Source organism: Cynara cardunculus (assembly GCF_001531365.2).
Source record: "Cynara cardunculus var. scolymus isolate 2C chromosome LG 15, CcrdV1, whole genome shotgun sequence".
In the NCBI taxonomy this organism is placed as follows: domain Eukaryota; kingdom Viridiplantae; phylum Streptophyta; class Magnoliopsida; order Asterales; family Asteraceae; genus Cynara; species Cynara cardunculus.
This window is the reverse complement of record NC_037542.1, coordinates 4,339,403-4,357,385: the sequence shown is the minus strand read 5'-3', so window position 1 is coordinate 4,357,385 and position 17,983 is coordinate 4,339,403. Positions and strand designations below refer to the sequence as shown.

The following is a 17,983-nucleotide window of genomic DNA, read 5'->3' as shown; positions in this document are numbered from 1 at the left end:
GCTACCTTTATTTATTTTGTTATTTCAGTAGTGTTAACTCATATCCAATTAAAGTCTTCAAAATCGCCACATAAAACCATTTCTTTCATTTGACTTTTATTAAGCTTTTACTACAATCTCTGTGGACGATAACCTGTTCTTACCACTTTATTACTTGGAAAAGACGACATTGAACCATATTGCCTACTTGCTTTGTGGTTCCTTTTATAAATTTGAGGGTGTGAAAAATAACCTACCAAGTTTTTGGCGTCGTTGCCGGGGATTGGCAAGCTAAAAGTACTTTTTAAGAGTAAAATAAAAAAAATGATTTTTCTAACACCGTTTGAATCACTTGGAAGTGGTGTATGCCACAGATACACCACGGGGAGTTTCTTGAATTTGATCTTGCTCCTGAGAGAATATTACGTCAAAGAAGGAGGACACAAATAACATTTTATGCTCTACTCCCTCCCAATATGGCGTTACCTCCCCCTACTTCTTGAAAGCATGCCACCACCATCAACTTTTGGAAATCCACCTAAACACCCTTTTCTACCAGCTCACCCAAATCAAGATGAGATTAATGATGACACATAATTTGAAAATAATGATCAACCAAGGGTTCAAACTCCAAACATAATTTAATCTTGCAAATTCAAAAAATGGACGAATCATGGACTATGTTATCCCTGATTTTGAGCATTTGAACTCAGGGATAGTTAGACCTCATATGACAGCCGTCCATTTTGAGTTAAACCCATCATGTTTCGTATGTTGCAAACAAATGGACAATTTGTTAGATTGTCATCGGAAGATCCTCACCCACATCTAAAATCTTTCATGTAAATCATTAATTCCTTCTTGATCCCGAGAGTGCCTAACAACGCTCTAAAGCTTACTTTGTTTCCATTTCCCTTACGGGATCGGACAAAAATCATGGTTTAATTCATTACCACCAGGTTATGTACCATCATGGAGTAATATGGCTGAAAAATAATGGTTTAATTCATTATCACCAGGTTCGATCAATCCAATAATTCACATCTGGATGACACCTATTTCCCATCAAACGACTTTCATCTTCGATTGCCATTAACCAAAATCCCCATCACATTCCATTGTTTAATTTTCAAACCAACTCCTTGAACATTGTATGACCCCTTTACATAAGGCCACGATGATGAAGACCCACAAACATTTTCTTCTACGTCAGACATTTTATCGAACGCTTGGCGTGCACCACAGTCTACTAATCCTCCTACAAAAGATTAACATCACCAATAATTGACCCAATATATCTGATACCACTTGTTAGGGATAATTTTACAATACAAATACTAAAATGTGCAAAGATGCAAACCAACAACTGAAATGGAATATGAGAATCAAAAATGTGTTCACATATACCAACAAATAGAAATGCAATCCAAATCGATACTCAAACAATGTAAATGCAAACAAACACAAGAATACCGAGATTGAACGTGGATCCACTATCGTGAGATACATGGTCGTCCTTCTCTATACAAGTTCTCAAACGAGGTTTTTGAATAGAATTTAGATAGGTGAGAGGTGTAAGCACCGCGAGGTGTGAAACAATCTCGTATTAACTGAAAGAATTTTCACTTTCCATAAACAAAATGAACCTCTTCAATACGGTCTGGATTGCTAGCTCTCATGGCCTCCTCGTTTTGAGACATTATGGCTTTGGGGTCGACCCTGGTAACAAAGAAGGCCTGGGGAAGGCGACACGAGCACACACCTAGGGCCCATAAAAAACAAGGGCCCACATCTATGTTAAAAGTGGGTTTATTTCATGTATGTTCAATTGTGTGACGAAATAAAGTGAGATGTATTACTCTTATTATTCATCCATTCTATCTTGATGATACAATTAATGATTGTTATGAGAATAAACTAAGGCCCAAACGTTTCAGGTGCCTAAGCATTTCATACTTCAAAGTGGTAATCGATTAAGGGCACAATTTTTTGTTGAAATAATGTTACATGTGAAAGTTAATTTTGTATATATTTTGCTGATTATTGTTCTTGGAGACATCAATGTGGGACATTGTAATAGGATTGGGGTATGGAAATGCAGATGTATTACTATGATGTGGTAGAAGGATAAGTTTGGTGATATGATGGTATTGATACCAATAAATGGCATAGAGAGAAATTAGACTAAGGGACCGTTTACCAAACACTTACTCGGTAAGCGCTTACCGATAAAATTTAATACTATCATTTGCTTACCGAATAAGATTTTAGTCCACCAAAATGACATCGTATTCAACAATTTACCTAGTAAGAGCACTTACCATGGTAAAAGTCGTCGCTTTCAACTACCGGGTAAGACTCTTGGTCCTTGTCTCGCTCTTATTGGGTAAGATTATTGGTCTTTATCATATTCATCCGGTAAGGTAATGTGACTTGGTAAGCGCTTACTCAGTAAACGTTTGGTAAACGGCCCCTAAAATGAAAAACGATTTCGATTTGCACATTTGAAAATGAATTTGTGAAACTTTCTTATTATCTTCAAAGTTTATTCAATAAGAAAAACCAAGCTACAGTGTTTAACAATATCTCTACAATGACCACAGTTTCATTTGTTCGAAACAGGTAAAAAATTGAATTGAAGGAAAAAACAATAGGAAACACAAGTCCAGGGAAGTATGACATGTTTATGTTTAATTGATATTTTTTTTGTATATTCAAATCATAAAAATACTATAATGAGGATTGTGTCTGTGTCAGTAACATGTTTTAACCTTGGTTTGGAGGCGGACAATTGGTGGTTCAATGACATGAACTTTGTTATGTATTTGCTAGATGATATTATTACCGATGATGTTGTGTTTTGGAATACTTGAAAAATTATTTATATGAATTACTAGAATTTATTGTACTCTATATTTTTTATAACAAAACAATTTCTTTAAGATTTTTCGTACTTATTGGAGCCTTTTTTTTTACAAACGCCCGTGGCCCAGAAATTGTTAGGAAAGGAACTGGTGAGACAGTGTACAATCTCAAGGTAAGAATTCTCAATATACCATCCAAATCATCAAAAATCGCATTGGGATCTTTTGTGAGCAAGATAACTAAAACCTATTAGAATAACATCTTATATATGTCAAAACAGGGGCTCCCACGACCTTACCTGCAGGGTAAGTCGCCCGTGTCGATCAAAAGCATCAGTAAATCAGTAGCTCCGATGACCTAAGTCGTGGGATTAGTCGTGTGCGTCAGAATTGGGCCCAAACAACCCGTTTTTAGATGGGGGTGGTGGCGTGTCCAGAATTCAACATGTTCTATGTGGACATGTTAGGGTTGTCGGTAATCAAAATTTTGTTTAAATATATGTTATAAATTTTGATTTTTGAATAAAAATATATTAAATTTTTATGGTTTATTTGTTACAAAATTTTACGTTACTTAGAGATTGTTTGTTTATCTTTTAATAGTTCTATTAAGAAGCAGTCTCTGAATCATTAAGATGTGAATCTTGCTTGACAAAATAAAAGTACGTCTCTTGATGGCTTTAAAACCCTCTAAATGATTTTGTATTATAGGCCTCCCTTAAACATTCAATGACCTAATTTCATTATAAACAATTATATTTTATTTTATACTATGTCATAAGAGTCTTTTAATCATTTTAATCACTTAATCATTCTACATTGCAAAAAAGCTATTTATATGTATTGACATTGTAGCACCCACATGACTTTGGCGATGGATCGTCGATGAACGCCATCTTATTTCCAATCGTTTCGTATAAAAGCCAAGAAAAGGGAAAACCTGGAAATAGCAGACTTCAAAACCCCTAAATTTTGTAACCCGAAAATCCATTACATCCTCTCTTTCTATTTCGATGAATTGAAAAGCATAGCCTTTTGCTTCCATAATAACCCCAAATTAAACACAGACAGTCTAGGTTTTCAATTCGGTTTCTTCTCCATTCATGTCTCTTCCGGCGTTGGAGTGTAAATACGTCACGGAAGATTGTGTTCGTGAATGGAAGAATGGAAACACTAGCTTTAGGCCTTCTGGTCCGGCAGCGGTTCTTCGATATCTTTATGAACTTTGTTGGAATATAGTAAGTACTGATATTTGTATGATGTAAATAATGATATTGTTATCACGTATTTCAAGTATTTTTATGTGGGTTTCTGATTTACGTGCGTTTCTGAATGTTAGGTTAGAGGGGAGCTACCAATTCAGAAGTGTAAATCAGCACTGGAGTTGGTTGAGTTTTCTGATAGAGTTTCTGATGAAGAACTGTCTTCGAATTTAGCCGATATTGTTTCCCAAATGGCTCAAGACGTGAGTGACTCGTAAATTCAGATTCTTACTTCTTTATAGAAGCTTGTATCATGTATTTAGGTTTGTTTAATTATCAGCATGTAGGTTCCAGATCCAAATGGTATTTTCAGGGCCTTTAGGTATTGTTCTTGAGAAATGACCCGTTACTTGGATAGTATCATAAAAACTTACTTGGTTCTGAAAGAGGAGCTATACTTCATGTCTATGGATCAACCGACTGTTCAACATTAAAGTTGATGTGGTTTCTATATTTTTTGATAACTAAATGTTTTAAAATAAGTATTAGAAGGACAACACATTGGTGGTACAATATATGAAATTTGCTTTCCAGAAGCATTAGATTTTGCTCAAATACTGGAAGTATAGCTGTTTCTGTTTTAGAATAAATGAGTACTGAAAGAACATAGACCCTAATTGTTTAGGAGACGTAATACATCTATTTGGCCTTATGAACTATGATCCTGGTTACACATGGACCTGTTTTGGTGAGTGATCGCCTTTTTGCTGGCCAAATCTTGTAACAAGACCATCCTATGCTCATTGCACTTAAGTACCATTAATGGGTTGTTTGGGTATTCCGTAAGCCTAGGTTTGGCATGGTAGTTCTCCCAGGGATATAATCTAGAGTTGCAACCACTTCATATATTTGTCTTTTTATGCGGTTCATTGCAAGTATAGTCTTCTCTTAGCATGTTGTATGGTAAATGTTGTCATCTTAACTTATAGTTAGCATTGGATCTGTTTCTGCAGTTTACAATGCCCGGAGAATCTCGTGCCCGTCTGATTAAACTGGTCAGTATCCATTTAACTTAATTTCTTGGGTATTGATAACTGCATGTGTATCTTTCAAGTTGCCATTTGGCTGCCTATTTTGGAACTTAAGCATATTTTTGGGTAGGAGATGTTTTATGATTCAATTAGCATTTCTGCTTTTGAAGCTCACTACACAGTAGCACAATTGGACTTGATAATTCCCAATGTTCCTATACTCCTGTTGTGAGACTATAAATTTCATGCACTTTCATTGCTAATTAAGGTTGTCATGTCTTGAGTTCTCTTTTGATATACAGTAGCTCGTTGCCTGTAGCCTATAAGATACAAATAACTATGAGTACATACATATTATATTCATTGGAAGTTGACATATGTAAATGTATGTGCATGATAATATTACTTATATATATTTAGTGAAAATCAAATGAAAAGTGGAAATATATTACAAACCTGTGAAAACCAATCCAAACCATTCAATGAGCTTGCTTTTAAGCTATGATTCATATTATTTCACATGTTATATTCTTGTGTGTGTATTCGTGTGTGTTTCATATACGAAACTTATTTTCTTTTTCACACGCAAAACTGTTGAGACAACACTGAATGAACATTGCATGTTTCACATGTGAACAACACATGAAGATTGGTTTTTATGTTTGTAATATATTTGCAGTTTTTATTTGATTTGCCTTATATACATGTTAAAATTGTGCAATGATTATCTTTGCACAAGAACGAGTAGTTCAAATAATCTCCAAATAGTTTGCAATGGTCAACTGCCAGCTAAGTTGGAAGGAAAAGTTACAGAATTTAATATGGCGTATAGGTAATTCAGTTGGTGTCGACATATGTGTTCGGATAACTCTGATAAGAAGTGACATGCAAAGTTTAATGATTAAAGGTTGATCACTATCAATTGAATGGTAAAGGAGTACTTTGACCAATTAGTGTGGCATAAAAATCGTTTGCATATAACCAATTATATGGATCCATTGATGTCTCTTAGAGAGGTTTGCTAAAACCAATGTTTGTCTTGCTAGAATACAAGTAGAGGTCAAATATTAGCATGCCTTTTGGGTTTTATTTAATTTACAGTTGGGTAAAATGATAGTATTTGCCCTAACTAGGTATATCATTTTTACTATTGGAATTTTAATCTTTGGGGAGGGTTCTTTCACTTAAACAATATTGTAATTCCAATGTTATGCTAGAATATTAGAATATGTCGACCAACATTGAGCTTTTGTATTTATTATTTGTGCCAAAGGATTGAGCGCTAATTTTGGGTGTGGCAAGTTCATTTGAGTTTTCTGGAAATATTCCTTAGCATCCTCCCCGTTGATGCTTCAGAAACCCTTGTTCTTTTTCATTTTCCCAAGAACTTCTTATTCTTTCAAAAAGTTGATTTATCATGCAAGGTTTAATAGTATTTTTGAGCTTCTTTTTATTGTCATTATTATAACTTCACAACCCTAATAGTTTTTTCTGAGAGGCATGCCCAAATATGCCCAAAAGGTATATAAGGGCTATCGGTATTGTTATGCCGTTTTGTGGTTGCTCCGTGCAAGTGTAAAAAACATCTCAACTGTGTCTTTTGATTATATGTGTGAGGTCAAGTGAGATGCATAAAGAGGAACACATGGAGTCATACCCTATGTGATTTGTTTTCTGTGTAGTCTGACTTGATGGGTTGCTTAGTTGAGATGAAGCCTTTCAGTGACAAGTACTATATTTGATTTCAAGTTGTTGGGGGAGGCTGTTTTGCTGACTCAAATTGGCTTGTTAATGTATGAATCACAATTTTTTTTCAGTGAAGTCGTGCAGCTGCATGTGATCTGGGATGAAAGAAAGCTAAAATAGTAGAAACATATCATAAGAAAGTTATATGCTTAGAGAGATTATTGGGCGTGTGCTTCTTAATGTATGAATCACAATTCTTTTTCAATGAAGTCGTGCAGCTGCATGTGATGTGGGATGAAAGAAAGCCAAAATAGTAGAAATATATCACAAGGAAGTTATATGCTTAGAAGGGTTATTGGGTGTGTGCTTCTTAATGCCAATCTGCATTCCAAATATTACCCAGTACTAAAACCATCAGAATATATGATGAACTCTTAATTGGTGTAGTTGGATGTGGGAATACTTATTATGATATACTTTTCCATGATTTGCTGCTTCACCATCTTGCGGCTTGCATTATGAATCTTGGACTAGAGGTTTGGGTTGCCTTTTTTATGTTGCGTTGCTTTGGCGCCACTTCAATGTTAAACTTGAGTGTATTCGTGTATGTACCAGGGTATGGTTTTAGCCATTGTAAAATTGAATTAAAGACTTGCCAAATCAGGTTTGTTCGTGAACCAATTATGTTGCATGTGAAGCAGGTGGAACTGAACACTGTTAATGTCATGACATGGAGTGAATCCTCATGAAATATTGGAGCTTTGCATTTATCAACACATGTTCAGCAATAGGTGTTAGTGTGTTACATACTTAAAATTGCTAATCTGTTATTGCTATTCTGAAGCTTACTTATGAGTCAGCAAGCACTTTTACTTTTCTCATCATCACAAGTGTTAAATGATATGCTTTTTCTGAACATGAATATTATCATCCATCTAAGTTGATATTTTATGAAAGTTAATGTACATTTATGATAGCTGATTACCCAGTGTGCCTAGAAATCAACTAAGGTGATTCTGGTCTTATTTGTTTGTAGATTTAGTCGGTTCTATTTTAAGCCTCAATTGAGGTGATGATATTGATTCTGATCAGCTTCAGACACTATTCATTCTCATCATGACATGGTCATGATACTATTTCTATCAGCCCCAGTTGCGTTCATTTTAATTTTTATATTCCACTTCATTTCTGACTTGGATATCATATACCTGTGCCATGTCATAGCTCATAAATTATATGGTTCTGTGTTTTCTCAGGCAAAGTGGATGGTGGAACATTCTGTGGTCCCTTTGAGACTGTTCCACGAACGATGTGAGGTATTTTGTAATTCTTATTATTGATAGAAAAAGCTAAAAAGTACATTGGTGGACTTTGTTATTTAAGTTCGTGGAACACTAAGAGTAAACCACCTGATTGGGAGCTTACAGGAAGAGTTTCTATGGGATTCAGAGATGATTAAGATAAAGGCTGCTGATTTGAAGTCAAAAGAGGTTGACTTGAAAATTTACTTGCATTATGATGTTTTCTATTATTGCATCTTAGAGATTGTACAATCAGCCATATTTTTGCTTGTGTTGAACTTCTTATAAATGTAGTTCCTGCCAATAGGCTTGTTTCAAATGATGACTTGTGCATAATGTGCTTATTCTGCCAATGCTTACATGTCCTTGTTTACAGGTCAGGGTTAACACTCGTCTTCTTTATCAACAAACCAAATTCAATCTTCTTCGAGAAGAAAGTGAAGGCTATGCTAAGCTGGTATCATTCTTCCACTTCAAGACGAAGTTTAGTTTCAGATTTTTCTGTTTCGACATTGTTATTGCATTTTTATCTCTGGTGTGTCAACATTACTATTTTATTTTGAGTATGAAAGTTAGAAATCCAAAAGGGTACATGATCAAGTTTCTTTTATCAACCATAGCTTATGTAGCCCAGTCGCGGATTCCTACTCAAGATTTTTAGTAATTGAAGTATGCCTTACCAATTATGGCATACATGTCTAGGCAGTGAATTCAAAATTGTAGATTTCTTGTTGGAGCTAAAAGTTTGCCTGAACATGTATTAACAGAACGCTTGGGGACTTCTCAGTGAAGGTTAGATTTAGCAAAATAAAGATGTCTAACTCTAAACCACTGTGCCTGAAGAAGTGATCACCTAGCCAAATCAATTTAACTATCGGTGAAGATGGTTGATCACACATGTTGTGTAAGCCTGCGAGGCTCCCATTGCTAGAGGAGGATTTGGATCTTTATTCAGTAGTAACCTTGATGACACTAACATTAATATATCGATCCCCAAAGAGAGAAAGGCCAAAACGTACTACTCACTGTCGATTCATGTGGATGTTATACATCAATTTTCTAAATCATGAACAGTGTAAAACATAAGTGTGAACCGTGAATGGAGGAGCAAAACATACCAAAATGAGGGGGAAATTACCTATTGGAGAAACCAAAACTTCACTACGTATAGTTGTTGCACATACTGGTCCTTATTGGGTGGTGGTAGTAATACTTTACACCACCTTTTCTTATTATCAAAAACTGTCCTTAGAAATTAATAAAAATGAACTTTGGCTGAGGCTGGGCAATTATGCTCGGTTCACTCTTCCCATTTCTTTATGCTTATGAGTAAATGTGGGTTGGGAGTGGAAATAATTTTTTCAAGCTACTACTCTGCATGTAATGGCTTGCAAAGAGAAACTCATTATCTCTCTTTCCTTTTTCTTTCATTCTTATTCGTGCTTACCATCTGGTCCTTGCTTGGTGTTCTTTATTTACATTAGTTGCTTTAAAATTGTAGGTTACCCTTCTTTGTCAAGGTTCAGAAGTTTGTTCTCAAAATACATCAGCAGCAACAGTTGGCATAATTAAGGTTTAAACATGAACTTTATTGCTGAAATGTATTTTTCCTTCTTACTTGTCTCAACCTGTTCCTTTTCACTAATTGATTCTTTGCAGTCATTAATTGGACACTTCAATTTGGATCCAAACCGAGTGTTTGACATTGTAAGTTACCTTTTCCTGTTTTGGTTAATCTGCTTTATTTAATGTTACAATACAAAGTCACTTGTATTTACTGATCTATGTCGAGGCTTCAGGTATTGGAGTGTTTCGAACTTCAGCCAGATAACAATGCCTTCTTGAACCTGATTCCCATTTTCCCCAAGGTGCCCTTCATTTGGTGTTGAAAAATATGCATGTCTAAGGGTTTTATTTGTAATGCAAGTTGTATATTATGAAAATGAATTGACTAATCTCTTCTGGGTGTTTCTTGCAGTCTAATGCTTCACAAATACTTGGATTCAAGTTTCAATATTATCAGCGTTTGGAAGTAAATAGTACTGTACCTTTTGGGCTCTATCAGCTTACAGCAATACTGGTTAAAAAAGAATTTATCGATCTTGACAGCATGTGAGTATTATGCACACGTTCATTCAGTTTGTTATCACTTCTGATAAATTTATATCTTATATCTCTGTAAGAATCAAACAGTGTCATTAGGATAATAATGGACTTATGAGGATAGAAGATGACAAATTTGGTTTGGGTTTGAAAGAATCTTATGCTATAATACATTGTTGATTTGCTTTACCTTAAAACTCTTCCCACTATTATTATGGAATAGATGTTGGGGTAAGGTACTAAGGTGCATCGTCATTGATGCTTGGTGCTTGTATGGCTTTTTTACTTGATATTTTTCAAACTACTTCTCTTGATGGTCTTGGACTACCTGGTATATGGACACTAAATTGTTTCGTTTGTGATTCAGATATACACATCTTCTTCCCAATGACGATGAAGCATTTGAGCATTATAATGTTTTTTCAGCAAAGCGACTTGATGAGGTAAACATATTTAAACGCTTGCATGTTACCATAACTGCTTTTGTTCTTGATTGGAGGTTGGCTTTTGCACTTTCCTTCTTGCAAAAATTTGAGTGCTAAATCCTGGAGCATGTATATGCTTCAAGTCCGTTCTTTGCCTTTACTACTATATTGCGACTGCCATCAGGTACATATCTGCTAGGATTTTTGTGGATCTCTATGGTTGGGTTTCCTGAGATCGCATCGATATGTACTCGAGGGGAGATAATATAACAAGTTCCTTAACTAGTATTAGTTACAAATATATTAAAATATTAATTTTAAACTTCAAACAATCTTAACCACATGTTCATGTGTGATTTGCATGTTTACCTCTACATCTACACCCAAAACTATATGCATTTCAAGTTCTTTTACAAAATTTAAGAGAAGGCAAGGAACAGGCTCATCAAGAGAGGCTGTGTTATATCCTCTTATAATTACAAAGACTTTGTCGTTCTTCTGGGAGTTCCTATGTCAAAACTGGTTGTATAGCAATTCCATAATTGTCCTTCGCTCTTCCAATCTTCTGATATTATATACAGGCTAACAAAATTGGCAAAATCAACCTTGCTGCTACGGGAAAAGATCTTATGGATGACGAGAAACAAGGAGATGTGACAGTAGATTTGTTTGCCGCTCTAGAGATGGAATGTGAAGCAGTTACAGAACGCTCTTCAGAGCTTGAAAATAGTCAAACTCTGGGCTTGCTTATTGGTTTCCTTTTTGTGGACGACTGGTAAAGTTTTTGTAATATATTGATCCTATAGTGTAAAATAGTTTCCTTCTATTTTCCTGTCTCTTTGTGATGCTTATCATATATGCATCTTATGACATACCTGTGATATAGGCTTCTTGAATGTTGTATTGCCATGTCCCACTAGTTAAATGTATAACATAATTGAATTTACCCATTCATGTATATGGATTAATCAAACTTGTTAAAGACCTGATGTACAAATAAGAAGAGGGATCTCAGTTGACATGAAATGGATATATCCATATATCTCTGGCTCAGATTTCTGAGATGATAAAACATGAAAAAGGCTACACCAGTGAAAGGTTGAGTAAAAGTCCACATAGAATATACTAAAAGCGGTTATTTATATTGAATCAAGTTCCAATATTCCCTACCTACATCATAGTCTTTTACATAGAGGCTCATGTTTCCAGCGTAATTGAATATGGGTGGAGTATAAATCTTGTAGCATTGCCATCTAGTTTTGGACAAAACTACAGGGGTTTGGTTAAGTTAATTATTCCCTCACCTTTTCCTTAGGTTTTTATTTACCCGTTTCATTTTCTTAATATTGTAATTTAGTATTTCAGCATCTACTTACTATTAACATTCTACTTAATATGTTTCAACGGTCTGGTTTCAATATTCTATCGTATTTTTTATTTGCTGTTCTGTTATGTACGGGATATGAGCTTGAATATATGTTTCTTGAAGTGTCATCGACTAATTTCACTCTCTTTCCCCAAAAGTGCCTTGGGATGAAAGCTCAATATGTGACCATATATTCTCCCAATTAGAGAGATATGTTCATGTAAAGAACCCAAGGTACTTGGTGTTTAGAACTTGGTTGATGGATTCAATTGGAATGCATGGAAATTTCAAATAATTTAACAAATTTATTGGGACACTCCAAATTATGTTTCTTATGTGTTCAATATGCCAGTTAAGATAAGGTTTATGATAAGCTTAGCATAATGTACTGAAAGAATCCACTAATACTTAACCATATAATGTTGACCAGTAAATAGATTGTTTAAATAGAGCTTTCTTTTGGTTTGCCTCCACTTTTTTACTCATTCTTCCATGGTGAGCTAATTATTTTGTCTCTGCTATTTTGGTCTGGTGGTTACCTTGGGTATTATTTTGCAGGTTTCATGCCAATATCCTGTTCCGTCGTCTCTTGCCTCTCAATCCGGTTGAACATATTCGAATTTGTGATGGACTATTTAGGTAAATCTAACATAGTTGAATTAAGATTATATACTAGTGAAATGGTATTGTTTGCTATCGTTTTTGTTTTTGTGAAATTTCTTAACTTTTGGTAAGGAATGTTCATGTGGATATATGTATCTGTACGTGCACAGGCTCATTGAGAAAACAATTTCTCCTGCTTATGAACTTGTCCATCAACCACAGCTTCAAGTTCCAGAAGGAGGTTCTGATTTTATGGAGACAGAAAGTAACTCCATTAAAAGATCATTCATTGATCTTCCTAAAGAGCTATTTGAGATGCTTACTTCTGTTGGTCCGTATCTTCATCGTAATACATTGCTGCTGCAGAAGGTGCACAAGTTTATTTTTTTTATATTTTCAAGATATTTCAGTTTGTTCCTGCTATGATGAACATTCGTTCTTCGGTGGCGATTAGGTATGCAGAGTGTTGAGAGGTTATTACCTTTCTGCACTTAAGAGTGTCAATTCTGGTGATGGCTCCTCTAACTTGGAAGCTGGTTTTGGTGGAAATCGAACTCCTCGTCTCCACCTAAAGGAAGCTAGATTAAACATTGAGGAAGCCCTTGGCGCTTGTCTACTTCCTTCACTACAGTTGATACCAGCAAACCCGGCTGTTGGACAGGAGATCTGGGCTGTACTGAGTCTCCTGCCATATGAGGTTGGCATTGTATTGGAAACATCTAAATTTTGAGAATCTTACATCTGATAGGATGCATAAATTAATGAATTTCATGTGGTTAGGCAAGGTATCGTTTATACGGTGAATGGGAAAAGGATGATGAGTGCAGCCCCATGGTTCTATCTGCAAAGCAGACCGCAAAGGTTGTAACTTATTAGACTCCACTGCCCCTTCACTGTCTCTTCCTTTTATCATTCCAGAATAATCTGTAACCATATGTTCTTTTGCAGTTGGATACCAGAAGGATCTTGAAACGGCTTGCGAAGGAAAATCTAAAGCAGCTTGGAAGAATGGTTGCAAAATTAGCACATGCAAATCCTATGACTGTCCTTCGAACAATTGTCCACCAGGTGCGAAACATCAGAATACCTTGTATTCACTACATCTCGCTTCATCGTTGTTTTAATACTAACCCATTGTTTTAATGAGGGTTGCTTGGTCTTGTATTCCCTAGAACATCTTTTCCTCTGTGTTCTAGAAGATAACATTATCTTTGTAACTCTTATTTACAGATAGAAGCATACAGGGATATGATTGCTCCAGTTGTAGATGCATTTAAATATCTAACACAGGTGTGTCAAATGTTTTCTTTCTTAATTGTTCTCTTCTCTGTGTCATTCTCTTGCGCGTGCTTTGCTAAATGCTGTCTTATAAAATGCTTGTCAAGTAGGAAAGTTGGAGAAATGGTGCATTCACTTGCGCATTTTCATAAGTTTTGTATGTAGGCAAGTAGGGTTTCACTGTCCGATTTCTCCATTTCATCTTCTACGAGTAGCTATAATTTATAATAAATGCACTGTATGCTTGATGGTTTTTCATCCAGCAATGATTCAGAACAGCCTACACTGGTCTATAAATTTACTGGATTATAGTACTAGTAACTTCCAATTTGTTATCATGGGCCAATTACTCTCAACTCTGTTTGAGTCTGAGGTTCCATCTTTCTGGTTTCGTCCCCTACCGTGTGAAAATCAGTAAGTGAGCTAGAATTCGCCGGTCATTATTTCTTTAAAGTTGTGATTCCAATGATTGTTAATGCCTATTTGGAAAGATTTTTTTGTTTGGTCACCATAGCTTATAAGTGGCGGTCAAAAACAGGCTAATTCAGATCATGTAAAGGACACACATCTAGTCTACTACTTGATGTGGATGGGTTAGGCCTACAAAGTTAACTGAAATTGCGCTATACAACTTAGTTGTAGGTAGACTTTGATTTTGATCATTAGTTATTGGTTATTTCGTGTATGTGTTTTTCTTGAGAGGGAGGGGGATTCTTGCATGGAACCAGCAAATCTTTATATCTGAGTTGTAAGATCCCTGGCATTGTTACTCAGTTGATTCTAATCAAACATATATATATATATATATATATCCTAGATCTAAAGATGATATTGCATTTCTTAAGATTATCAAGTAACTACTAATGATCAAAGGATTGGGTTATTATATCTGTAGACAATAACTGGAACCATAAAGTTGGGTAATTAGGTTTGGTGTCTTTGTCTGTTTTCTATTTATAGTGCTGGACCATCCCAACCAGGGGAGGAGCCTGGAATTTTGGATGAGTGGTGTCCGTTCGTTCAGTGTCATACTTTCTTGCAAAATAATAATGATAAATATTGTATACAAACAATTTTTTTTAACATAAAAGAAACTTGGATCTTTTTATCTTAGGAGCACTTGGACTAAAAGGATACTTTGATTTATGAAGTTGATTTTGTCCAAGTTTAATATTTGCTCGACTAATTTCGTCATGTTGGTTATTTGGATAACTTAAGATTGAACGCCGTGCTTCTGGATCAAGAACCAAAGAATCTACGTTGACCTCCCTTAAATTTTCCACCAGATTTTCAGGTTCAACTCTGAAAGTCTCTTCTTGGCCACATTTTTCACAAGATTTGTAGGTTGTGGTTGTGCTTCATTTCTTATAAAAGAATCGATGGTTCGTTTCTTGCTCATGATTCAACCCAAGATCATAAAAGTTAAGAATTCCGTCTTTTAAAAATTCAAACAGTTTACAATTTACAAATATGCTATTTGAAACGTTCAAACAAATTACATTATCTCAACAGCAACAATTACATACAATTAAACTAGGGTTCAAGTTTTTTTAACAACAAAACTTAATTTTATTCAACAAGTAGACATTTTACGTAATTTATAATTGTATTTATATCATTACATTCAAGTTTAAAATATTCAATTAAACTTGATTAACTTGGGTTTAAATAATTAGGTTTCATTTAAACTTTTGTTATTTGCTAAAAGAAAACCAAATATCACTAAATACTAATTAACTTACCTGTTGTGGTGGGATATTGCATGGGCCAAAATTTCAGAGTATATGTTGGGTTTGAGCGATTCTTTACTATTAAAATCTTTTTATATAAGTCTAATGATGCTGGGCTATGTATTGGGGATGGATTGACACCAGCCTGTCCCCTCTCTGTCTATGCCTCTGATCCCAACAATCAATATAGAACAGCGGGTGTATCATGTGTCGGGGGTGTTTGTGTTGTAACTTGTAAGGAATTGGGAATCATTCATCGAGCTCCATAAGAAGTAATTCAGCCACCCCTAAAGCATGGACATCCCTTGCAAATAGCTTAAAAACATCAAGTATATTTAGTAGGCAAAACGAATGATCAAATCAAAGCTAACAAATGCACAGGACCCTTGTGAGGAGATCGCTATTTGCCTTTGCAGCAGCATAGTACATATAATATTAATGTATGATGACATATTCCTTGGTACTGCATCTTGCTGGTGGTTTTATATTTTATCGACAGCCTTGGGATGTGTACTTAGATGTTTATGATTCTTCTATTCCATGTGGTATTTGATATGGACTTGAATCTTCTTGGTTTTCTCCACAGCTCGAGTATGATATTTTGGAATATGTTGTGATTGAACGGCTGGTACAAGGTGGTCGTGAAAAGCTAAAAGATGATGGCCTTAACTTATCTGACTGGCTTCAATCTTTGGCATCATTTTGGGGTCATCTGTACGTAATCTTTTCTCTTTCATCCTTTGTATTGCTGCCTCTTCTCTTCTATCTGCCTTGATTTATGTAGAATCTTTATTTCTAGATCTTTATGTGCTACTGATTAGCATGCATGGCCTCGTGCCTTCCATGTGGAAAATGTTCATCTTTGTAGGCAGCTGAAGCTTATTATATTGGAAATTTGTTGTAATATTTCAGGATAATTAGACCTTAATGCATTGTTAATGGGAGTGCAAGGGACTTGCGATAGTACATAGTGTTTCCCATGCTTGTACTTTGTGACTAAGTGATTCCCACCTGCCTTTTGATAAATTTCTGCTGCATAGTTGTTTATCTTAGTGATTTTTTCCCTGTTTGGTCCTATAGTGCTGGTGTGAAGTATTTACCAATATAAAGTGTCCTTGTGTTTAGAGTTCATGGCAATCTTTGCCCGACTTCGTGGCGGTTCAGCAGCATGGTTACTTCATTGGAAAGCTATGAACACTTCCAATTTTCCTGAGCTTTGCTGTCTGGTATTGCTTGAATTCCATTATTAGCTTGCCTATTGGGGCTGGGCCAGCATTGGGCAGATGAGCATATTAGTGAAATCTTGGTGCGGTCTACCCATATTGGTGTCTGTTGGATAGTTGGAGTGGGATGGGAGTTACCAACTGACAAGTATTCTAAACCTTAAATCTCTTGGGGTACCTTGGTTCAGTGTCTCTGTTTCAAAAAGAGGGATCTGTCTTGCTGGATGTTCTGGACAGAAGTATGTGCAATGTTTGGATTTTGCTATGTGGACAAGAATTTCTTTCTTATGGGTATAATATTTTTGTTGGCCATATCCGAGGATACTAAGTTCAAGCTTTGTAGCACATGGGTAGTACTAGAAAGCAAGTACGTCAAGACCTAATGCTAGTGTAGGCAGACATTGTTTTTGTTGGCTATAGGGGAAGAAGGGATTTTTGGAGGCAGGATAGATGGAATTTTTTCTCTCAATATGGAGACTTCCTTCTGCAACTTATTTTCTTCTTGGTGGTGTTCTATGACGGGTTTGGAATCTGACATTGGATAGAAGTTTTCATTTAGTTTGAAGACACTTGGAGCTTGGCTTGCATGCTAACTGGTCAATGTTTGTTGAAGCTTAGCTTCATTTGGTGGCTGAAGACCGACGATCAGTAATCAGTGCTAGTGTCATTAATATGGAGTCCTACCTCTTTCTGAATGCTCACTTGCTGGGAATTTGTTGAATCTTCATTCTTCTCTTATTGGTTGGAGTTATGATGTTAACCTAAATTTCACTTCTGAAAAAACCCGAAAGGATGGACCGAAAATACTGTTAAAGAAAAGAGTACACAAGGAACGAAAATCTCCCTCTCGGTCTATGATACTTAAATGGAAGAAAAATCCGGATTAATTACTGCGGTTACTTGCATTCTACTTTTACTAATATGAGGGAGTTTCAGCAAGGTGGTTTTTTGGTTAGTTGATTTGGGAGTGTGGTTTATTGATGGCCTTTTGAAAATTCAGACACGCTGAACATATAACTTTGCAATATGTTGCATAGTTTTCCAAAAAAGACATGCCTATATACCATCTGCAGATGAAGTTAGATGAGTCTGAATGCTAAACTAATTTTTTTAAGCTTCATCTACCAAAGCTCTTGACGATTTGATGCTGCTCTTTCATATGATGAATGGGATGTATTGTGAGGCTTGGCGT

At 35.6% G+C, this 17,983-nt stretch overlaps 1 protein-coding gene across 3 annotated transcripts in view; it reads left to right on the top strand.

The window, feature by feature from the left end:
* Window positions 1-3,707: 3,707 nt before the first annotated feature.
* LOC112527410 (THO complex subunit 2) overlaps window positions 3,708-17,983 on the top strand; it is a 32,997-nt gene continuing 18,721 nt past the window's right edge. The window contains exons 1-19 of one of the 3 annotated variants that reach the window (XM_025138052.1): window positions 3,708-4,081; window positions 4,183-4,308; window positions 5,059-5,100; window positions 8,019-8,078; window positions 8,190-8,252; window positions 8,440-8,520; window positions 9,565-9,636; window positions 9,723-9,770; window positions 9,863-9,931; window positions 10,042-10,175; window positions 10,534-10,609; window positions 11,173-11,366; window positions 12,516-12,596; window positions 12,731-12,929; window positions 13,015-13,257; window positions 13,341-13,421; window positions 13,509-13,628; window positions 13,791-13,850; window positions 16,155-16,282. In XM_025138052.1, the coding sequence (XP_024993820.1) occupies window positions 3,947-4,081; window positions 4,183-4,308; window positions 5,059-5,100; window positions 8,019-8,078; window positions 8,190-8,252; window positions 8,440-8,520; window positions 9,565-9,636; window positions 9,723-9,770; window positions 9,863-9,931; window positions 10,042-10,175; window positions 10,534-10,609; window positions 11,173-11,366; window positions 12,516-12,596; window positions 12,731-12,929; window positions 13,015-13,257; window positions 13,341-13,421; window positions 13,509-13,628; window positions 13,791-13,850; window positions 16,155-16,282 (2,012 nt within the window). In that variant the 5' untranslated portion in view covers window positions 3,708-3,946. Of the gene's footprint in view, window positions 4,082-4,182; window positions 4,309-5,058; window positions 5,101-7,463; window positions 7,554-8,018; window positions 8,079-8,189; window positions 8,253-8,439; window positions 8,521-9,564; window positions 9,637-9,722; window positions 9,771-9,862; window positions 9,932-10,041; window positions 10,176-10,533; window positions 10,610-11,172; window positions 11,367-12,515; window positions 12,597-12,730; window positions 12,930-13,014; window positions 13,258-13,340; window positions 13,422-13,508; window positions 13,629-13,790; window positions 13,851-16,154; window positions 16,283-17,983 lie in introns of those variants that run through there. The other 2 variants (XM_025138053.1, XM_025138054.1) reach the window with 2 other exon arrangements.